This window comes from Lycium ferocissimum, chromosome 3 (genome assembly GCF_029784015.1).
Source record: "Lycium ferocissimum isolate CSIRO_LF1 chromosome 3, AGI_CSIRO_Lferr_CH_V1, whole genome shotgun sequence".
NCBI classification, from domain to species: domain Eukaryota; kingdom Viridiplantae; phylum Streptophyta; class Magnoliopsida; order Solanales; family Solanaceae; genus Lycium; species Lycium ferocissimum.
In genome coordinates, this window is record NC_081344.1 from 611655 (window position 1) to 635660 (window position 24006).

At 33.9% G+C, this 24006-nt stretch overlaps 1 protein-coding gene, 1 long non-coding RNA gene and 1 pseudogene across 6 annotated transcripts; all 3 read left to right on the forward strand.

Moving 5' to 3' along the window:
• Window positions 1-6578: 6578 nt before the first annotated feature.
• LOC132049111 (tRNA-uridine aminocarboxypropyltransferase A-like) lies at window positions 6579-9393 on the forward strand (annotated as a pseudogene).
• Window positions 9394-9411: 18 nt separating this feature from the next.
• LOC132049112 (uncharacterized) lies at window positions 9412-10824 on the forward strand. Its single transcript, XR_009413051.1, has 2 exons — window positions 9412-9863; window positions 9917-10824. It is a non-coding gene; the product is annotated as an uncharacterized LOC132049112 (long non-coding RNA).
• Window positions 10825-11733: 909 nt separating this feature from the next.
• LOC132049109 (villin-2-like) lies at window positions 11734-21535 on the forward strand. 5 transcript variants are annotated; one of them, XM_059439780.1, is made up of 24 exons: window positions 11824-11918; window positions 12083-12153; window positions 12980-13132; window positions 13330-13429; window positions 13525-13593; window positions 13677-13913; window positions 14011-14188; window positions 14790-14922; window positions 15155-15314; window positions 15389-15536; window positions 15620-15720; window positions 15810-15968; window positions 16099-16167; window positions 16244-16312; window positions 16406-16543; window positions 17161-17289; window positions 17748-17895; window positions 17999-18009; window positions 18092-18232; window positions 18321-18446; window positions 19307-19369; window positions 20094-20340; window positions 20726-20910; window positions 20996-21535. In XM_059439780.1, the coding sequence occupies exons 3-24, from the start codon at window positions 13077-13079 to the stop codon at window positions 21107-21109; spliced, it is 2781 nt and encodes a 926-aa protein (XP_059295763.1). In that variant the 5' UTR covers window positions 11824-11918; window positions 12083-12153; window positions 12980-13076; the 3' UTR covers window positions 21110-21535. The 5 variants fall into 5 exon arrangements, with proteins under 5 accessions (XP_059295762.1, XP_059295758.1, XP_059295763.1 ...); XM_059439775.1 differs by lacking the exons at window positions 17999-18009; window positions 18092-18232; window positions 18321-18446; ... (2 more) ...; window positions 20726-20910; window positions 20996-21535 and having other exon boundaries at window positions 11818-11918; window positions 12083-12122; window positions 17748-17930; XM_059439777.1 differs by lacking the exons at window positions 17999-18009; window positions 18092-18232; window positions 18321-18446; ... (2 more) ...; window positions 20726-20910; window positions 20996-21535 and having other exon boundaries at window positions 11827-11918; window positions 12083-12109; window positions 17748-17930.
• The last annotated feature ends 2471 nt before the right edge of the window (window positions 21536-24006 follow it).

Consider the following 24006-nt stretch of genomic DNA (forward strand, 5'->3'; position numbering starts at 1 on the left):
ATTCTTGAAAAGGAAGATATACATAAACCTGTTGAGTGGGCCGGGACAGCCCGGACCCTGCTCGATAAACCCGACCCACTACCGGCCCGACCCAGACCCAACTAAGAGGTGTAAGGGGCTGGGCCAGGTGGGATTTATTAGGGGCTGGGCCGGACAAGGTGGACAGCCCTAGCCTAGGTGATGGGGCACCAGCCAAGCCCGACCCACTTCAATCCTTTTTTTTTTTTTTAAAGAGATAAGTACTACATTTATTACTAATAATAAATATTTTAAAAAGTATCCCAATAAATTAGGAGTCTCTTTTCACGGAGCACTTTAGTTTTCTTTAAAATTGTATTTTAAAGCTAGACAAACTTATTTTCTCAAAAAATATACCTTTAATACATTTTCAATATATATTAGATTGTGATATTTTTATATAAAAGTAAAATTCCATTAGCATGCCATATATACTGTGGATACGTAGATTATATCAGATATAATACTCCCTCTGTTTCAATTTACGTGAACCTATTTCTTTATTGGTTCGTGCTAAAAAGAATGACCCCTTTCTATATTTGGAAACAATTTACCTTTATGTAATAATTTATAGCCACACAAAATATATGTGACTCATTTAACACTATAAGTTTAAAAGTATTGTCTTCTTTCTTAAACTTCATATCCAGTCAAATAGACATATCAACATCTACATAAATAATTTAAAATAAAACTTAAAACTTAAATTGATAGCATTGCAAATTCAAAACATACAAATTTGAACGACGAAATATTGCAAATCAAAAGTTCAAAACATACAAATTAAACTGTTAACATCGATGAACAAATTTAAAGAAGAGATATACTACAAAGTTCAATTTCGTGCCTTTTCACAAGTGCCTACGCAACACACCAATACACCCCTCCCCCCAATAGGCTACTACCCGGCGCTTCGGACTTATGGAGAATATGTCACAACAATGTTGATATTTAACATGTTCCTCGTTTACTCGCTCTAAATGCATCCACACCACACTTGAAGTTGATCTTCAAACTCATGGAGAAGGTGGAGGTGGAGGTGGAGGATTATCCATGGAAGTTGAAAGTAGCAATATACACTAGTTGAATAGCAAATTTAAATAAAGAGAGAATTGTGGAAGAATTGTGTGAAAATGAAGAAGAATGGAGGGGTATTTACAGTTTGGAATATGACCAAAGTGTAGTTTATTCATAAATTTAGGGGTTCAAATAAAATTGGCAACAACTCGTTTTTTAAATTTACAACGGCTAGGTTTTTGAATTTGACAACGACTAAACTTTTTTTTAGTTTAGCAATTTTATCATTAGATGTAAATGTTAATTTTATTATAATTAGTAAATTAAATGTCTATTTTAGTATTAGGACTTTAAAAAAAAACCCGACCTGACCCGTCCTATTAACTAAAACCAGGCCCGGTTAGCCCGAGGTGTACCACCTATCCGAGTAGGGGCTGGGTCGGACACCCTTTTCCCTCCCCAAGCCCATCCCCTAGCCTAGTCTTTTAACTATAGTCCGAACCGGCCCCCATTTGGCCCACGTTTAAACGGCCCGGCCCCCCTTGACAGGCTTAGATATACACCTAAACATAGAGGAGAATTCTTTCCCTTTTTATTTTTGGACTCTTCTACATAAAAGCCCATCAGAAAACCTAAACAAAACCTACTTATAAAATAAATCTAAATACCTAAACCCTTCCATATACACATTATCAATCAGCCGCACAAGAACAAGAAAAGAAACCTATCAAAAAAGAAACCATTTCTTTTCTTTTCTTCTTCCTTTTAAAAAATTAAGGAGATTAACCAAATATAAAGAATAACCTATCCAACAAGAAAATCACTAACAGCAGCAACTACAAAATATGAGCTAAAAATAGCTGCAAAACCATTTTTTTAATCGATAGTAGTTCTATTCGTCGGTCCTCGAGGTTTCTAGTCCGGCTTTTGGTCAAGATTCGGATCTCCATTTTGATTTTTAGTTGTTACGTCTTCTAACTTGTAAGTTCCACATATCTCCTCTGTTCCATCTCAGATTCGATGAATATTTTATTAATATTGGAAAGTTTTACTGCTTTAAGTATCTGCCTGTGCGCTTCTCTGGTATTTTGGTGCTCATATGATTTTGTTTAAAGATTAAGCGACGTGATGATATTATGCTCCATGCTGTAATATTTATGGTGTTTTATAGTCCTTAAAAATGTCTCAAAGTGGGTTCTTGGAGGTATCCTGAGTGACTTAACTGATTTTTTTTATGTCAGATAGGTATGTGTTTAAAGTGTTTTGTTGTTATAATAAGCAAGATTCTCTTTTAATTCACTTTTTAAAATTAGAAGAACGTATAAATTGAACTCGTGCAGTCCTTTTCCATTGGGGGTAACTTTTCCTTTTTTCTATGTTACAGAATATTATACAGAATTTCTTTTAACACTTTATATTTTAAAAACAAAATATAAATTGACAAATCAATAAGCAAAAAGCAAATTGAATTCTCCCGATACTTGTTGCTACCATTCTTTTTCATCATTTTCTTTCGCAACGCCAAACCTAAAATTAGTTTTTCAAAATATATTAAATACTGATACTTGTTCATTAGTTTGATGGTTGTTATCAGGGGTGTTTTTTTTTTTTTTAGGGGAAAGGGTCAAAAATGTCCCTCTACTTTGAGAAAAAGGCTAAAAATATCCTACATTACAAATTTGGATAAAAAATACCCTTCATGTCATTAAAGTTTTCATATATACTCCTGTCTTAATGGAAATTCATAATATAACCCAATTTGATTTTTAAACCCGCTCAATTTAAATTTGACCCAACTGCATAAAAAAAAAAAAAACATATGCGACCAACTTGTTCCTGAGTCCTACATCTGGAGTCACTAGACACGAGAGCAGGTAACCCATATGTATTTTTTATTTAGTTGGATCGAGTCTAAATGGAGCGGGTTTAAAAATAAAATTGTGTTATGTTGGGGATTTCCGTTAAGACATGAATATATATGAAAATTTTAATGACATGAGGGGTATTTTTGACCCAAATTTATAATGAAGGATATTTTTAGTCATTTTCCCAAAGTAGAGGGGTATTTTTGACCTTTTTCCCATTTGGGAATTTCATTTAAGACGGGGGTATATTTGAATATATTTGAAAACTTTAATGATATTTTTGACTCAAAATTAGTTTGAAGGATATTTTTAGCCTTTTTTCCAAAATAGAGAAATATTTTTGACCCTTTTCCCTAAAAAACTGAGGACATGTCATTTGATTCTAGGCACATGTCCTTCGTCAAACTTAAGAGTAAATTTGTGTCAAAGTATAATGAGAGGAATATATTTGAACTAATGAAAGAATATATTTAGATTGAAAGTATATACGAGGTTTATACTCTGTCTGACTTTACATGGCACCATTTGATTTGGCATGGAGTTTAACAGAGAAAGGAATACTTTTAAAATATATGGTCCAAAACAAACCTTATATAAATCCTCTCATAAAATTAAATTGTTTCTAAATATTAAAAGGTGACCTTTTTTTTTTGTCCAAAAAAAGAAATTGTGCCACATAAATTGAAATAGCAATTACTATTTTCGATAGTATAGGGGTATATTTGACCCATTTCCATCAAAACTAGAAAATTTTTCTATTATATATAAATGTGGTAAAGGGACGAACACAGCTTCCCATGATTATACCATGGGCTTTAAAAATTATACACGCAGTGAATGCTTGTATCATAAGTTGTATAAATTGTATAGTTTAACCAACTATTTTTATATCCCACGTAGACATATGTCATAGTACTTTATATTTATTCCCTTCTCATGTATAGACGTATATATTTCAAATTTAATTCTCCGACACATTTATTTCCTCCGTGCACTTTTACTTGTTCACTTTTGATTTTTCGTAATCTAGCTGAATATTTATTCTCTTCTCATGTATAGACATATGCAGTTCAATTTTAATTCTCATACACAAATTTATTTCCTCCGTGCACTTTAATTTGTTATAAATCCTACATGGATATATGTCATAGTACTGAATATTATTCTCTTCTCATGTATACATGAGTGCACTTTAAATTTAATTCTCCGACACATATTTATTTCCTCCGTGCACTTTTACTTGTTCACTTTTGACTTTTCACATTTTTGTTGAATATTTATTTTCTTCCCATGTATACATGTATGCACTTCAATTTTAATTATCCGACACATAATTATTTTCTCCGTGCACATTTACTTGTTCACTTTTGACTTTTCATGTTATTTAAGAATTAATAAATGAAGTACTCCTTCCGTCCCATATTTCTTGGCCACATTACTTGACTTTTCACGTTCTTTAAGAATTAATAAAAATGAAGCACTCCCTTCGTCCATATTACTTGGCCACATTACTAAAAATATATGTCTATTTTTCTATTCTATATTTTTCTTCTTTTCTATTTCTAATATATCTAAGTATGAAGAGAAGACTAACACAACAATATAAATTTATACTACAAGCTATATAAATTGTACATTTTAACCAACTACTTTTTTATACCACGTGGTCATATGTCATAGTACTGAATATTTATCTCTTCTCATGTATACACGTATGTACTTCAAATTTAATTCTCCGACACATTTATTTCCTCCGTTCACTTATACTTGTTGACTTTTAACTTTTCAAGTTCTTTAAGAATTAATAAATGAAGTACTTCCTCCATTTCATATTACTTGGCCACATTACTAAATTATTTTTACTGAATATTTATTCTCTGCTCATATATACAAGTATGCATTTCAATTTTAATTGTCCGACATATATTTATTTAGTCCGTGCACTTTTACTTGTTCATAAATGAAGTACTCAATATTACTAAAAATATATGTCCAAATTACTTATTCATTTACAGAACCAAAATAAAATTAATTAAATGTTTTACATCTTATCCTCTCCGTCCCATATTACTTGGCCACATACTAAAGATATATGTCCAAATTACTTGTTCATTTACAAAACCAAGATAAAATTATGAGATAAAATTAATTAAATCTTTCTCATCTTACCCTTAGTAATAAATGCTCTTGAAAATAAATGTATTTATTAGAGAGAGATAGGGGTAAGATAGTAAAATACATTTTTTACCTCTGATTTCTTAACGGGCATGCAAAAAGGGAAAGTGACAAGTAATATGGGACAGAGAAAGTATATATTTTACCATAATATTCATATTTATTGGTGTAAGTCTCAATAGCCTTCGAAAATAATTTGAAAATGAGTAATTAAAGAGTAAAATTAATAATAAGAACACACAAATATTCACTCATTAATTCAATGGAAATTAATGGCCAGCCCCTTCTGATTCTCCTCACTCTTCTTGCGTTGCCTAGCTTGATGGTCGCCATGATAAATAAAGGAATACAAGAAAAAGGATGACATGTATACAAATATATATGCCTGTAATATATGCGTAGTCGTTATCTTTATACACATTCAACATAATTGAAGTTTCATACTAATTAATAATTACCATATTAGTTTCTTTCTCTTGATATGTTAACGTGGACAAGTAAAAATAAACAGAGGGAGTGACTTCCGTTTTTCTTCTTTGTCAATATTTTAAACGTGAAGAGATGACGAACAATAGCAATGCAAATTTGTATCAAAAGTTATTTTAATTCTCCTACACATAACTTGTTCACTTTTGACTTTTCACGTTCTTTGATAATTAATAAATAAAGTATACTATACTTTATCATAATATCCATATTTATTGGTGTATAGTCTCAATAGCCTCAGAAAATGATTTGAAAATGAATAATTAATGTGAAGGGTAAAATAAGAAGAAGAATTTTTTTCTTGATATGTTAACGTCGACAAGTAAAAGTGAAGGGAAGGAGTGACTTTTATCCCCGTTTTCTTTCATTGTCAATACGTTACTTTTGCAGTCTCTGGTTATTGTTTTCTTTATATTTTCATTTCAGAATTAAAATTTAGTGATTAATAATATAACATATATCTTTCTAATTTTGATTTCTTTGTAACAATTTATTTTATCTATAATTGTTAACATAAAAAATTATAATATATTTTTTAATTAATTTAATAAAAATATTTTATTAGTTTTGCTTTTAAAAAATCCAATATATACAACAATGGTTCTTATAATTATGTTTGGATCTGAACAGTTACTTAATTGAAATGGATATCAACCTCGGTATACATATAAAATATTAAAGAATTTAAAAGAAAAATTTAGAATCAAAATATTAATTTTCCCTCATATTCTTACTAAATTATTTTTTTTACATCGATGAACAACTTTCATTATCATGATAATGAGAAAAAAGTCCGACTCTTTCCATCTCAAAGACTTAATTCCATCAACTCCATTTTTTAATTATAACTAAAGTGATGGTACATAAAATACATTTTGTATATATTGCTATATATAATAACAATTACAATATTTTTAAAAGTTATTTTCAAAATATAAATTTTAAAGACTGATTAATTAAAATGAATAGACATGTTCGGCCCGTGCATCGCACGGGCATGTATTGCTAGTATTCCTAATGGACCCTGAACACCAAATGGAAAACTCAACGGCCGTCAACTATGTTACCGGCGACAATGCCGAAAATTTGCCTTAACTGTGAGAGGCCGCTAAGAGTGTGTTTATGCAGCATAATCCCATTGGAACCAATTGCTAGTGTTAATACTCGAATGTTCATCACCCACATGAACAACGACATAAGCTCGCTACGGCACCTGTTTTATCTAAGTTTCTCGGGAATTGTGACGTCATTGTTGGTCGGAGATTACATTATGGTGTTTCGGATGTTCTTGATTCGCTACATGATGATACCCTAATTTCACCAAAAGAGCTATTTATCTATCTACCTTTCGTCCCAATTTAATTGTTTTATTTTCCTTTTTGGCATGTTCAAAAAGAATTAAGTCTATATTTAGTACTCCCTCGTTTCTTGTTCCAATTTATGTGATAGTTTTCACTTTTCGAGAGTTAATTTGACTAAACTTTGAAGCTAAATTAGATAAAATTAACTCAATATTTTAATATTAAAATTTATATATTTGAAACTACAGGAAAGGAAAAGTATTGTAAGTGGTAACTTTACTCATATCAATTTTGCGAAAAGATACAAATCTTAAAATGTTAGTCAAAGTTCATGCAGTTGGAATCGCATAAATTGGGACAGATGTTCTTGATTGTCTCCATGATGATGCTCTTCGCAACCCTAAAACAAAAAGTCTGTTATGCTTAATACCTTTAGTTTGATCGGTATCTGTCTTAATTCGACCCTTTATTCGAGTAGTTTTTCCTTCGGCAAATTGCCCGAGGCCTATGCTTTTTTTGAATCCAATCGTAGATATTATGCCCGAGGCCTATGCTTTTTTTGGAGATACTTAATAATCTCCAAGAAAAGTCATGATTCATTCGAGAAAAAATTCGAAAATCAGATAAGCTTTTACCGATGTCGCTAGAAGCAGAACCCCATATTTCTTCTAGAGAATCTCCTAATTATTCCAAAGCTATTCCTATGATTGTTCAGTGATGGGTTTTCTCCTTTTAGGATTAAGTTTCTATCCTGTGTTGTGCTAAACTCATTTCTCTTTTTAGGTCTTACCTTATGTACTTAAGATGTTGCATACCCTGCAAGTCATCATGTACGTCGGTAGGACCCTCCATTCTGATTGGTATGTCATGGAAAAAGAAAGCCATTTGCACAAGGCGCACCTCTTTTCCAGGGATAACCAACTTTCTGGTCTAGCTTCACTAACTGTATTCACAGCTTTCTAGATCTCGAAACCAGATCCACTTTCTCATTGGCCCGGTGGGTTCCCTTAACCAAGTCACTGCCTATGAGTCGTACAACCTTTGTAACTTCATGGTATACCCATGGATTGGTCACTTCTTATTTGGAAGGCTGCAATTTTTCCGTACTTCAAATAGGCGATGGCATTGATCGTATTCACAGGCTTGATGAAGTAATGGCGGTTTTACCAGCAGATCTATTTATCTCTTTCGTGGTATGAACTATTTGTATAAGTAGCTTGGGTAGTTACCATATGTGCTTAAATCCATGAACTACTTCAGCAAAAGAATCTATTTTAAAAACAATTATCTCTGTTGGTATAGTACATGCATTGGGATTAATTTGTTTTAAAAGGTAAATTAAAATATTGGAATGTAAGGGGTTCAAATTGAGCAGTGTGGATATGACGGAACTAGTTGGGATTGAGATTTGCTGTTGTCTGTTGATAATTTGACAATAGTTTATTGGTAATATCTAGCTGAACTCTACGAATGTTTTTGTGTGGGCCGACATTTATGTGTTGACAAAAAGATTGAATATTTCTATAACAACGGTGTTCGAGCCAGATTGATAATTGTGAGAAAGAAAACAGAAATTTTTTCCACATCTGGAACTTGGAAGACGATTCACTAAACTATATAATTTTCTTTTTGTATTTACAGTTATTTTTCTCCCATTACTTGTATCTGTTTTTAACTGTTCTTTTCATTTGCACTTTTCTTCACTGAAGTTCACGCCTCAACTGCACTTTTGTCTTAAAGCTCCAGTAGACTTTTGCTTTTCCCTTTTGACAATAATGCCAAAAGAAAAAAACTTAAAAAAGAAGAAGCTACTGAATTTGGTCATATATTTAATCTTAAACACTCAAGAATCCTAGGACAAAATAATTTTTCTGGAACCTCATGCCATAATTATTCAATCACGTGAAATGAAAATAATTGGTGAATGACCACCTCTTTTGTATACACCAACCGTTGGGGTGGCACTCTCATTCCCTTCCCCCCCAACACACACACAACCTGCGGGATGCACTCCAAGAGAAACAATATTCTTCATTTCCTTTATTTCTATCAGATTTTTTTTCCTCTGCTTGTTAAACTAATTGAAAAAAAATATGCAATCGTGGCTCTTCCAGGCACTGATGCATCACCATCTCAGGATATCAACCATTGGAAATCCTCTAAACATACTGTAGAGACAAGTAATTATGTCTTGATTGCTTTTGATGGAACTTGGAAGCATGCTCGAGAGATGATGTGTGCAAGCTTATCATTTTTTTCCAAGTTTACAGTTCAGGTTCACTTAGACTATGATGTTGGCAATGATGGTGGGACGATCTTCAATTCTGATTTAATTCTTAGAAAGGAACCATTTAGTGGGTGCATGAGTACCATGGAGGCAGTAGCGCATTGTTTACGGATTTTTGAGCCTAATGGGATTGATATAGAGTCCAGTTTGATAGAGGTTTTGAGAAGTATGGTTAAATTTCAGGCTTCTTTCCTCAAAGCCTATGAAGCCTAGGCCAAAATTGATAAACGGACGGCAAGAGGGAAAAATACAATTGCTTTGTTCCAGTTTCTTTGTGTTTTCAAAGCAACGCTTTGCACAAGGATAGCGTCAAAGCTCTTTTTGTTTATCACTTACCAGACTGCTCAAAGCCATCTTGCCCCTACCTGGTACTTGTCCATGATTCACAGGTTTCAACTTTCAATTCATATGTATCACTGTTGGTTTTTAGTAGGAAACTCTATATCCCGTTCTGCTAGTTCCTCTGATACTTTGACTTGATACTTTGAGGATTATATGCCCTCTAATGTCTAGATCCATCCTTATAAAGAAAAAAGTCTAAATCCTTTAATATGTCAAATTTCGTTGTGCTGAAGATCTTGTATGGTCTAGAACATATGTTTGTTTTTGAGTTTTTGGATCTATATAGATGTTACAGTATAACGGGCTACGGGTTATTTACTCTTTTGGCTATTGAAGATTGGTTTTTGAAGTCATTAAGTAGCAAATCCAAGTGTTATGAAGCCAAATGTTTGCAAAATTTTATTAATGTTCTGTATGAGCAGTAGCTATGAATTATGATATCACTCTCCCTGCTGTGATTCACTATATAGGTATCCCGATTGAGTAATAAGCGTGGTGATGAGGTGTTTTGATGAGATAATCTAAGTTCTTCAGTTGCTGAAAACCTTGTCAGGCGGTGTTTTGATGGGTTGGGGTATATGGCAGTAACCTGCGTATGCTGAAGCAAGTGAGGCTTGAGACTTGACCAAGCACGTTCAAGATTGTTACATGTTGAGCTCCTTTCTGTATCTCTAAGTAATGTGAAATCAATGATCATCATCATTACCAATTTTATAGAGATCGCCATAAAATGTGTGGCGATGGAAATTCTTTTGAAAGTTTTCATGATCAGTGGGTTCATTATATGCTATTTACGCATGGAACCTCCCCTGGTCTTGATATTGATTTGCTTTACTGGCATCTATGGAAGAATTTAAATAATTTGGTAGTATCACATGATTATGCAGCTGTTGGCTCTCATGCTGTTTTGCTCAGACTTCGATGGCATCCCATTTCAGGTCAAATTTCTGCAATGTTAAGGCCGGGAAATTTGAAGTTGTGGTTTCAATTCCTTTGATAAGCACTTGGATGCATGCTAAGGAACTTACAAGATATACCTTAGCACAGTTTGCTTCCTAGTTGTGTCGTATATTCAGGTAGTTGGCTGATGATTTTCAATTCTAGACATGTCACAAGTTCGAGCAGAAGAACTAAATCGCTGTCAAGTGTTTGAAGTTTTTACCTTATTTGCTTCAAATTGGGCAAAGAGGATGTATAAAAGATTAATGAGATGGTCTTTACATGAACTTTAAAGTTTGTTTTCTAGTACGTTTTGCTTTGCAGAACGTTATTCGTTTAAGTGTAGTGGTGTAATTATTGTTTAATTGTTTGATTTGATTCATTGATGGTGTTAGTTTTAGGCAGACGCAGCGCCAGTGGCTGAATTTTGCCCGTCTGTCTGGATGTTTCTTTGACGAGTATAAAACACTCATCTCTATCCATTTTTACATTAAATCATTTTCTGTCAACTTTAAGAGGAAGATTAGTCACAAATTGAGACATTAATATCCATGATAAGTACTGTAATACAAATATATATCACACACACACTATGTATTTTTTGGTGGTTAGAACATCTTCAAATTACATCACTTGCTCTAGTAAAGAAGTACTCTAAATGGTTATGAGCCTGTTTGGATGAGCTTAAAAAAAGCGTAGCCCAACTTATTTTTTTTTTTGCTTAGAAGCTTCAGCTTATAAGCTGCTTTAGATAAGCTAAGTCAAACGGGCCCAATTATTTTTTTGGACTTATTGTAAGCACAAAATGGCTTATAAGCTGACCAGCCAAACACTCAAAAAAGCTAAGCTGTTTTCAGCAACTTATCAGTCAATCCAAACGGGCTCTATATCATGATTGTTTGTGTTCATGAACAATGTAGTACAACATTTAGTTAAAGATTTCTCAAATCATTCTATTTACTCAACATTTAGTAAGTTCCTCGCATATTTTCTCTATAGCAACTCAAATCTATTACTGTTTAGCTTCATATAGACCTTTGTGATTAGTTAGAAAGGTCAATATAGTTTCAAACACTTCCAAATCCCAGCGAAGGCAGAGACGAATCTAGGATTTGAAGTTATGAGTTTCTAGTAATCTCAAATTAATTTACAATAATAACTGGGTTTACAATCAAATATTTATTAATAAATTTTTTAATACATATATCGGGTCCCGTAAGTAATGTAGGTCCGGTGTAAACAAGTTGACTCGGACACCATAGTTTTAAAAATAACAAAAAAAATTGGAACACTTAGATTTGAGCAAATCCAAAATAAAAGGGACTTTGATGTCATGATAATTGCATCATGCATGGATATAAATAGTTTGATCCGAAGAAAAAGAAAATGGGGAAACAAACATTAGAAGGAGAAGTTGTCTCATGAATCAGATGGTTTGGCGCTCTGTATTCTCATAATCGCCACTATCATTATTTCTCTCTCTAAGCTGTATGCCTAAAAATTATATGTACATTATATCATCATCATCATAATCTTTATTTTGTCGTAAACTATATGCTGAAAAATTATTTAATCTTCTTAAGTCAAATCTGAAAGAGCTCCAAAAGTTACGAAAGAGGAAAAAAATGGCCGACATTCTCGTCTTCTTATAGGAAATTCTACGTAAAGATCACAAGGAGGTGTGTTGATCAGGTTTCATCAATTATGTTTGGTGATTGTTTACGTATGGATCTCTTGTTGGTAGAATGTGAAATTAATTTCTACATTTTGATTATGTTGTTTGTATGAAGGAAAACTTAGCGTTAATTGCTGAAAATAATTTCCTTCTAGAAATGGGATGGAAGGGATTTACAAATACTTTAACTGTTTGGAGTATTTCATGTAACTACTTGCTCAAATTAATACTTAGATATTTTTGTCAACATTAAATACCCAAAAATACCATCAAAATAATGTATCATTCGCTGTCATACACCTTGTCCAATTAGAATATGTAACATTCTGTTACAGTTACCCAAAAAAATACTGAGGATTGGTTTCAGAAAGTTGTCATGTATTACAAATGATTGTTGAATATTTTAATCAACATCACCAGGAAATGAAGCAAAATGCCACTTATAAACTACCAGTTAAAACAAGCTCTTAAATTGCATACCACTCCCTCCATCCCAATTTAAGTATCTTAGTTTGACTGGGCACAAAGTTTAATGAATACAAGTTTTGATTCTTGTGGTCATAAATTAAAGATGTGTGTAATATACTAAAATGTCCTTTCAATCTTCTAGTTTTAAACTTGCCATGTAAGATGTTTGAATTGTCAACTTGCTAAGGACATATTAAAAAGGAAAGTAAGACGCTTAAATTGGGACGGCAGGAGTACCAATTATGATGTCAAAAAAAAATTTCTCTGTGAAGATTGACTAGTTATTTTTTCGCAATGTGTAACTTATGCATATGTTAATGAAGTCCATAATTTGTTGCACATATCTTAGTGGAATAATTTTCTGTACTTAATGCCACACTTTCTCATGTTTCTTTTGTCTGTGCAGTTGCTTTGTTTGGAAGTTTGAGCTGAAGTTTGGAACTTCAACATTCCAGTTCTCTTTTCTTTTCTGAAAGAAGCCGTAACAGGAAAGATTTTGCACAATGTCTATTTCTTTGAAAGATTTGGAACCTGCATTTCAGTGTGCAGGCCAAAAACCGTATCCTCGGTTCCGGAAATTCTATTATTTTGATATTTCATGACTTCATGCCACTGAATGATTAAATGAAGGGAAGTTGAAATGAGCATAGACCAGTAAATTTTTATCATGTTAGTATGTTTTTTGTTTCCATGTTAAATGTTTCTGTGCAGAACTTGGCAATGAAATTTCATAAAATTTAACTTAACTCTATCTAGAGGAACCGAAATTTGGAGAATTGAGAACTTCCAACCAGTTCCTGTGCCAAAATCTGAACATGGTAAATTCTACTCAGGTGATTCGTACATCATCTTGCAGGTACATGTTGGGAGAAAAGTTCTTTGCTTGTTGAATTTCTTTCAAGTGTTTTGACTACAATTCTGCTTCTATCTTATGTCCGCCTATAATTGCAGACAACTTCTGGCAGAGGAGGCGCTTATTGGCATGATATACACTTCTGGCTTGGAAAGGACACTAGTCAGGTACGAATCATTTATTAGTCTTAGCAGCAGCTCAACCATATTGTCCCCTTTTTCATTTTCTAGAAGTTTGGGTACTATGCTAGGACGAAGCAGGAACTGCAGCTATCAAAACAGTTGAGCTTGATGCAATTCTTGGAGGGCGAGCGGTACAGCATAGGGAAATCCAAGGTCATGAGTCGGACAAGTTCTTGTCATACTTTAAGCCATGCATCATACCATTAGAAGGAGGTGTTGCATCTGGATTCAAGAAACCGGAGGAGGAAGTATTTGAAACGAGGTTGTATATCTGCAAGGGTAAACGAGTTGTCAGGATGAAGCAGGTACAGGAGCATAAAAAACTTACTGCATGAGCTCATTTGGACTTAGTATCTTCTTCAGCTGTGATTGAAGATAATATTGATCTTAGATTTTTGTCAGGTCCCTTTTTCTCGGTCATCACTAAATCATGATGATGTGTTCATTCTAGACACTGAAGACAAAATATATCAGTTTAATGGTGCAAATTCCAATATCCAGGAGAGGGCCAAAGCATTAGAAGTTATTCAGTTATTGAAGGAGAAGTATCATGACGGGGTGTGTGATGTTGCAATTATTGGTAAGCCGAAGCCACAGAGTAAAATACGAAAAGTGTGCAAGGCCACAGCGTAAAATTCAAGTGTACAATTCATCTATTTTTGCTGTTCCTGGTATCAGTCATATAGTACCTGAAAACTAGGGTCTATACTACTTTGACATCTGAGAGTAATAGGAGTATGATTTTCCGACATCGATCGATACCATTTTTAACCATTCCATGGATATGTAAGATTCATGAAACAAAAAATTCCATGGATTTGTATGTATCTTGTGACACCTAATTGATGTACAAATATAGGAGATATTTGTTCAACTATAACGGGGAAAGAGGACATTTGACAATAACTGCATATTTCTGTGGGGGAATTATGTGAGAATTTATATATTGAACAGAGTTACTTGCACTTGGGCAATAGCTTTGATTAATTAAACAGGAGACACGCTATTTTAAACTGAATGTTACGTAATTAGAAGAAGATATATCTAAATTGATGTTATCATCCATGTAAATAATGCTTCGGACGGAATTGTTATGTTCTCTATTATGTGATGTGTGATATTTATTGAAGTAACTCACTCTTTTGATGCTTCCAAAAAAATGTCTTTATTGCATGCCCCAGATGATGGGAATCTACAAGCTGAGTCAGATTCTGGAACGTTTTGGGTTCTCTTTGGTGGCTTTGCTCCAATTAGCAAAAAGGTTGCTACCGAAGATGATATTATTCCTGAGAGAACTACTGCTAAACTTTATAGGTAATGTTGAATCCTTTAACTTTGTAATTGTGCGGAAATTAGTAAAGCAGCTATATACCTGTAAAAAAAATATAAATAAAAAGTGAAGAGTTATTATACTCCTTTACGTTAATTCAGTTTATGTTGATCTTCTTCTTATTTTTAGCACTTGGGGTTGAAACTTGTTACTGATATTGTATGTCAACCTTTTGCTGTTGTAGGTGCTAAAGTTGAATTATTTCCTCTTTTGCAGCATTATTGATGGCCAGGTCAATCCTTTGGATGGTGAACTTACAAAATCCATCCTGGAAAATGATAAATGCTATATTTTGGATTGTGGTTCTGAGGTTTTCACTTGGGTAGGCCGTCATACCCAACTGGAGGAGAGGAAAAGTACCATTAAAGCAGCAGAGGTAGAATGTTAGCAGTTCATCTGTGTTCTTGTGTGGTATAATTTCTCATATCTTAGTGACTTAATAACTCCCAGGAATACCTTGCCAATCAAAATAGACCCAAGTCAACGCGTATAACCCGGCTTGTTCAAGGGTATGAGACACATTCTTTTAAGTCCAATTTCGACTCTTGGCCATCAGGATCAACACCTGCCCCCGAGGACGGACGAGGAAAAGTAGCAGGTAGATTTATTACAAGCTTGTGAAGAATTTGTGCATGGCTGGTTTGAATTATTTTTAACTTTGTCCATGTTGCATCCTTTCAGCTTTGGTGAAGCAACAAGGTGCTGCCGTCAAAACTGCAAACAAAAGTACTTCTGTCCATGAGGAAGTTCCCCCTTTGCTTGAAGGAGGTGGAAAGATAGAGGTCTGATCATCAGAATGTTTTCCATGTCATAATAATTTCTCTGCTGATTTAGCCAGCTCATTCTTCACTGAAAATGTAAAATTTGTTAGGTTTGGCGCATCGATGGCAGTGCAAAGACTCTGATACCCAAAGAAGACATTGGTAAATTCTACAGTGGAGATTGCTACATAGTTCTCTACACATACCATTCTCATGAAAGGAAAGAAGATTATTACTTATGCTGGTGGATTGGAAAGGATAGCATCGAGGTACAGATGTCCTTGCATATAAGGGTGAAATACATATTTATAGAATTTTCTGTCATTGCATTGAAATAGTGACAAGGAATACACTCTAATTATTGTTCAGTTCATGAATTAAATCATTGTTTGGATTCAGGAGGATCAAGAGATGGCTGCACAATTGGCCAGCACAATGTGCAATTCACTTAAAGGGAGACCTGTGCTGGTATTAGTTCTTTCTCTTACTCTTTTCCGGTCAAAAACTCAAAATGAGGTTTTAATGTGACATTTACGTTGTCCAGGGTCGGGTATACCAAGGGAAAGAACCACCACAATTTGTTGCAATATTCCAGCCCATGCTGGTTCTTAAGGTACCTCTCAATATATCATGATAGAGGCTATTGATGTCATTTTAACATATAGAATAGAATAACCATGACAGGTTTCTTCCTCTTTTTTTTCAGGGTGGATTAAGCTCTGGCTATAAAAGTTATATTGCAGACAATGACTTGAATGATGAAACCTATGCTTCTGATACTGTTGCCCTTATAAGGATATCTGGAACTTCTGTTCATAACAAGAAAGCAGTTCAAGTCGATGTTGTATGCTTATTGACCCTTAAAGTTTTTCCTTCTTTGGGCTATTAAGTGGTCTATCGCTGATAATCTTGTTCTTGTTCCGCACTATGTATCCCTATTTACTCTTGCTGTAGAAGCTACTTTGTCAGACCCTTCTTGTCGTCACTTGGACATGTTCTCAAACTATGTCTAGATAGATAAGTAGCTTGCGTTCTATGTTGATTGAATATTTCTTGCCAAACAAATACCTGTTCTGGATAGAGTCCCCATGTATCAGAAAGTTGTTTTCTTGGATTACGTAAACATCTGTCCAGGGTGGTACTTTAGGATTCATTTTGATTTATGTTGAAGCTGTCCTTATTTTCATGCTAATGCATGCTCATTGAGAGAGTGAGATTTTAGTGATCTAAATGACAGTCTAATAGAAAATGAAAATGCTACATTTTTCATTGAAAATTTATGTTAACTTTGTTCTTGTGTATAGTTTCCAATTCCCATATTGCCTTAGACAAGGACTCTCTACTGTCACGACAAAGTTTATGTTGTTGTTTAACCTACTATGAACTGTGTTGTAAACTTGCCAAAATAAAATTTTAAAACCTGGATTTCTAAATTTATTCCCTGTTTCTGAACCCTGACAGGCGGCAAGTTCACTGAACACCTATGAGTGTCTTCTTCTGCAATCTAGCTCTTCGGTATTCATTTGGCATGGAAAGCAGAGTACCCAAGAGCAACAGCAGTTAGCAGCAAAGGTTGTGGAATTCTTGAAGGTGAGCCTTGTCTTGAAATAGGAAAACGTTTTTCTTGGTCATTGTTGTCTTTCCAAGTAGAAGGGCTTGATCTTTTTAAGTAGATTAGTACTAGGTGCTCATGATTTCACTTGGACACATATATGAAGTCTTAGAGAACTTTAATCTATGAAATCTCTTCAGATACCAAATACAATTAGAAGAACGATTTTACATAGTACGACTTTTTTAAGAAAAAAGCCCCTAATTTTCTTTCCATATTGTGCTAAGAATAGAACCTAGTAAGTAAGATATATATGGTTTTTAGCCTATAGCATACGAAAACAGGTTGCTCTTATTGATTTCTTTAATAGGCGGTTATTGGAGGTATCACATGCACATTAACATATTTAAATTGTGAAAAGAATATCTCCAACTAACTGTGTTTGTCCTTGTTTATGCTGTTAATTCTTTTGAGTTTGTTTTATTCACGAAATCAGCCAGGAGTGACTGTAAAACATACCAAGGAAGGAACGGAGAGCTCAAATTTTTGGAATGGTCTTGGAGAAAAAAAAGATTATACCAGCAGTAAATTAGCTCCTGAAGTCACCAGGGAACCTCACTTGTTCTCATGTTCTGTTAACAAAGGTGCATCCCTCATCCTTTAATTTGCAGATTTTTGTTAATGAGGAAATTTTTTTCTGCTAACTCTCTTGCTGAAATGATTTCATGCTAACTCGTGGATGTCCAGGAAAATTTGAGGTAATATACCACAGAATTGAGTTAAACCTTTCAATTTCTGTTTGTTTAGGAAACAAGTTAATACTTTCTATTTAAATGACAGGTTGAAGAAATCTACAATTTTTCTCAAGATGATTTGTTGACTGAGGATGTCATGGTTCTAGACACGCTTGCTGAAGTTTTTGTTTGGGTTGGTCAATCAGCAGACTCCAAAGAAAAGCAAAGTGCTTTTGAAATTGGACAGGTAATACTTAGTGTCCTATGTATCTCATATCTTGAAAGTGCTTGTCCATTTTCATTTATGCTCAAGTAACCGAAGAAGTTGATCACAGAAATATGTAGAGTTGGCTGCATCTTTGGAAGGGTTATCCTCTGATGTTCCATTGTATAAAGTCACAGAAGGAAATGAGCCATGCTTCTTTACAAGTTTTTTCTCATGGGATCCTATAAAAGCTACCGTAAGTGACCAAAGTTATACTAAAGTTATGTCCCTCTCTCTCTTGTTATGAGAATTTTCTGGTTTTAATTTAGGCATGGAACTTGCAGACGAGATCTAAAGTGAATAGAAAATTTGCATTTGTCATCCTTCTTAAAAAAAAATTATGGCTGGGAGATTCAAGAGCTAATAAAAACTACAAAACACTAGAGACATACCAAAACAATAGTAAGTGAAACTCATTAGTCGTTTCAGCAACTTTTTCATGGAGTTCAGATTGAGAAAGGTAACACTTGAAAGTTCATAAGTTATGATTTAAATTGCTTATGCTGCTACGATATGGGAAATGAAAGAGAAATATTACGTCTAATATCACACCCTCATGGATGGAGTAATGGTAAAATAGGCTGATGCTTACACAGTAGTAGGGTTTGATGGAAAAATTCAATTTGTATTGATATCTAACATGATGCAGAAAATTCTTTCCTTCTTATCTTTCCCTTTTTGTAATTTGTTACTAGTAAGGATCACTTGAAAGAAGCATGAACTATAAAACTATGAAAAGAAGGGAAAAAAACTTGAAATAAGGCTGTCAACTGGTAGTTGGAGGCTATTTATGTCTCTATCATATTGTAATTTCTAATATCATGTGTAAAAAGAGAAAGAAAAGAGAGATTTTTTGCTGAACTTGGTGGTTAACCACATAGGAGAGAACCCCTTCTGTAAATGTTTTGAGTCACATGGAATAAGGAAAATTTCCTAGTTCTTGGTTCTAGATTATTATGATATTACAATTTGCTTTGAGGGCAAACTATTCAATTATCTCAATGATATTTTCTCCACTTCTGTACCATCTTCACTCTGACTTACCTGTTTAACCAGGCACATGGAAACTCATTCCAAAAGAAGGTTATGATACTCTTTGGGTTTGGTCATGCTTCAGAGGTAAATCTTTCTTTATGTATAATTTTTTTATGCTTTTTCGGGGATCTTTTTGCATTACTATAATCTCAAATTATCTAAGTTCCATGAATCACACAATTAGTTATTTGTTTCATGGACCAAATCTACAGGGTCGTTTGGTTAGAAACAAGTTATTCCCGGATAACTTATCCTGGGATTAGTTATTCCACCCTCCCACAGGGATAAAATAACACTACAATCTCGGGATAACTAATCCCGGGATTAGTTATACCGCGAATTTATCTCAACCAAATATGGGATAAACTCATCTCCAATGTAATCCCGAGATTATTTATCCTTATCCCTCGTACCAAATGAGCCCAGGTTTTTATGTGACTATTCTTACTTCCAACCTAAGCTGGCTAAACAAGAAACCTCTTCAAGAAAACTATTTCCCTTTTCAATTAGCTAGCCTATCGCATTCCCATAGTTTCATAATGATATATCACTTCTTAGAAACCATTAATGCTTGTAAAAGATTAAATAGTATGATTAAGTTTTCAGTAATTAACTTCTAGATTTTCCAACTGAGAACAATTTTACTTGCGAAAGAAAATGCACAAGAATGATACTAATTGTTTTCCATGTCATGTATTAATTGATTGACAGTTGCTTTTCGTATTATCAACTGAATTTCATAAACAGGACTTTAAGTATTCAAAAAGTTTCCTTAGATGTGCTATAGACATTCTACTCTATATTTCAGAATCAAAGGACAAATCAAGATGGGCCAACGCAAAGAGCCTCAGCTTTAGCTGCTTTAAACTCCGCATTTAATTCGTCATCTGCTGCAAAAGCTAGTTCTGTGCCAAAGCCTCCAGGAGCAAGTCAGAGTTCACAAAGAGCAGCTGCAGTAGCTGCATTGTCTACTGTTCTTACAGCCGAAATGAAGCAGTCAAGTTCGCGCGGATCTTCTCTCCAATCAAGTAGAAGTCCATCAATTAGCCCCCCTGGTACAAAATTTTACTGGCATATTATGTTTTGGCATTTCTAGGTCCATTCTCTTCCCTTTCCGCTATTGTCTCATGAACTCCTATGTTCATCAAGAAATCCTGTATGTAGTGGGAAACGTTTTACTCTTTAACTTTTTTTTTTCAGACATACAGAAAATCTTATGCTATTATGTTTTGCGCCTGTCTATAATGTAGTATGTTTATCTATGTTTATTGTTCTTGAAGTGTTAGCATAAGATTTGATATCTTAGCTTTCAGTTAATATTTACTTAATGGATACCGGAAAGGGAAATCAACATTTATTCACACAACGGCATTAGAAGTGAAATCAACATATTCTCAACTTGGCGTTGATGGCTTCACGTGCCTTTTGATATTTTTTCAGGTGGAGCAAAGAATGCTCAGTTTAAAGAATTAGAAGAACCTTCAGAAGAGAGCGAGGTAGTTGAGCCTGCAGAGACTAATGAGGAGGACTCGGAACTGAAACCACCAGAAGAGGCATTCAGTTATGAGCAGCTGAAGGCTAAATCTGAGAACCCTGCCACTGGCATTGATACTAAACGGAGAGAGGTTCGTGGCTCAAGTATTGTTCACATTTCTTATATTCGGATGAATATATATTCTTTTTTCTCATCGCCAATGATAAAACTTTCAGGCTTATCTTTCGGACGAGGAATTTGAATCTGTGCTGGGAATGACAAGAGAAGCATTCTACAAGATGCCTAAATGGAAGCAAGATGTGCACAAAAAGAAGGTTGATCTCTTTTAGTACCTGAACTAGTAATCACACTCTCCTTTTCTCAAATTAATTCTGCTTAGGCAATTGCCCGGCAAGATCTGACTAAGCCAATCTCAATTCTCTCTGAATGCTTACAACATTTTTTCACACGATTTCTCGCCAGAGCAACCTACTTCTAGGTACATGTTGCCTGAATTTACACATATATATAGCTTTTTCCTCAATGCTTCACACAATCACCATAATTTTTTGTAGTAGTTTTGCTTTCTTGATCCCTGTGCAGAGAGTGATATTCCCTGTTTGTAGTTAAAAGTCAGTGCTCAGACTAATTCTTTGATTTACTAAATATGAATCTCATTTTTTCCAATCATTTGTTTGTTAACTAAAGGGTGTAATGCATTCTTTAAATTTATTGTAACTGAGTTGATACTTGAAAGCTTTTGCAAGTTAATTGAGTGTTTGGCCCCAATGTGTCAAAGGACATTTGCAAATGTTCATAGAAGCTTGTTTTATATACAAGTTTCAATAGTCTCTTTTTTCTTTCTTAAACTTTGTTTCCAGTCAGATACTGCCACATAAATTGGGACGAAGGAGTCGTTGGATTGAAATCCAAAAAGAACGCCTCAAAATTTCAAAACACGGTAAATACTTGCCTGGACTAAGCTAATAGATGCATGACATGTACTATTTGCACGTAAACTTTTACTAGTACTTAATCAAGTTAATTAATATGCATTCTCACCTAATTAAATCGCTTCACTATAATAAATTTATATAATTTGGTATAAACATCCGGTGTGAGTAAAAATTTACTTTCAAAAGCCCCATAGTTGGCAAATTTGAAAAAAAAAAAATGGATATGGAGTCGGATCCATTTGAATATTGTAAAGAGATCTATAGATTGGCGTGCCATGATCAGTGTTAAGATTTGCCAGTCCATTAATGTTCTACTGCTATTAACAAATAGTGGTCAACTATTTGTAATTTTTAAAAACATGACATTGTTTGGCCTAGATCTGAATAATACTATGAAATAGCACGGTACTATTTAATTTTCCAGAACGTAAACAAAGGGGAAGATACATATGCGCATCAACTTAATCATTAAGTAATAAGACGTAATATAAAAATAGTTTGCGTATAAAAGGATTATCCTTTTGACTTTTTGAGCATCTCAACATCTGAACTTAAAAATAAAGTATTCAGATCGTTCGAGGAAACGTCAACCATCAAGGGTTGAAGTATCTACTGTGTCAATCTATATTAGTATATTAATAGCAAGGAGATCAGCAAATCAGCAATAGTACGTAAAATATGGTCCGATTTTCTCATATATGTATTATCCCCCTGTTGGATTTTAATTGTTTTCTCCCTCTCTTTTGGCGTTGGAAGAACTTTTTAAAAAATTTAAAAAACATATATTATACACAAAAATCAATATTTGAAATTTCTTTTGATTGTAATGTGCTTTAATGACACTAAATTGCCCAGGGTTCAACTTCCAACGTACTCACTACTCAGGGTTCATGGTAGTACAAATATACAATGGAGTGTGCAAAGGCGGATTCAGACTTGTAATTTATGAATTACAAATAATTTTTTTGCACATATTAAGTGAACTTTTAACACAAATATAAGATTTTAGTCAAAGTTACTGAATTTTGCCAATTCTGTAGCCAAAACTTTGGCATTGCCCCTAGGTGTGTGTATTTGTGTTTTTATTGTAGAAACTGTGCGACAGAATACGTAACAAGAAAATAGAGCATCTAGCTTGCATTGAGATTATTATTTTTCTTTCTAAGGTTAATATTATACTTTAATTTTCGTGCATGAAGTCATACCATAAAAAATTTTGACACTTTATTAGTAATCCTCGAAGGGGTCGTTTTTGGTATGCGGGATAAGATCTAATATCCTAGGATTAAGTTTGGTATTAATTTTATACTCTGTTTAGTACAAGGTATAAATTTATCTTGGGATAATAATTTTATACCTTGTATCAAATAGTGTATAAAATGAAGCCCAAAACTAATCCTGAAATATCTCACCTTATCTCATCATAATTGGGATTATTTTATCTCACCTTCCATATGGGATAAATTAGTCCCCGGACTATAATTCCAAAATTAAAATACCGGGATAATTTAGTCTGCATACCAAACGACCCTAAGGCATCGTATCCTTTCTTTTTTTCCCCTTATATTCCCTTACTCGATTCTTAAATGTCAAACAACACTTGCATGCTTGGCTGGCTGGAAAAAAGCTGGCAAGAATAAGTTAATTATATGATGAAATGAAGTGCACAAGAATGAAATGATCACGTTACTTTCCTCATCCCTCATATCACTGCTGCTTTTATGGAGTTTGTCAAAAGGGGGTGAAACACGCGGTGGAAATTTGGTACGTATCACATGATGGTTCCAATTAAATACTAGTAGTTAGTGTTCTTGCTTTTGCTTTTGTGTTATATTCTGAGGAAAATGTCCAAATTAATTTGCTTATATGTAATTTGAAATTGCTAATTTTTTCTCCGATTACACTTCCGGTCCATATATAGTCTTGTCGTTAGTAAGCTATCTCGTATTTGTTATTGTCATTAATGGAGTTCCAGCGTAAAATAAGTACAATCTACGTGTCCCAATTTATCATTAGAAGTCCAAATTTACTTCTGATAATAGTCTAAAAGCATCCTAATGTTGGAACTTCTTTAGGGATCAAGGACAAACGTGACACTGTTTCTTAATAATGGGAGTAATACTAGATCAAGAATTTAACCGGGGACAAAACTGATTAAATTCGAATAGTACACAAGCAAATTTGTCCCATGATCACTCCAACAATTTTTTTATTTTTAAATCCTCCTAATTTCAATAATTAGTCACTTCAATGGCGTTCAATGGTTATACTTGTACCCAAAGGACGAACTA

What these genes read in the sequence shown, in the direction of transcription:
- LOC132049109 (XM_059439780.1), top strand. Translation starts at nt 13,077, where the DNA reads ATGTCTATTTCTTTGAAAGATTTGGAACCTGCATTTCAGTGTGCAGGC. An exon ending in TTAAAGGGAGACCTGTGCTG is followed by an intron (nt 16,168 to 16,243) that starts GTATTAGTTCTT and finishes TACGTTGTCCAG; the next exon opens with GGTCGGGTATACCAAGGGAA. An exon ending in TCCATCAATTAGCCCCCCTG is followed by an intron (nt 20,341 to 20,725) that starts GTACAAAATTTT and finishes ATATTTTTTCAG; the next exon opens with GTGGAGCAAAGAATGCTCAG.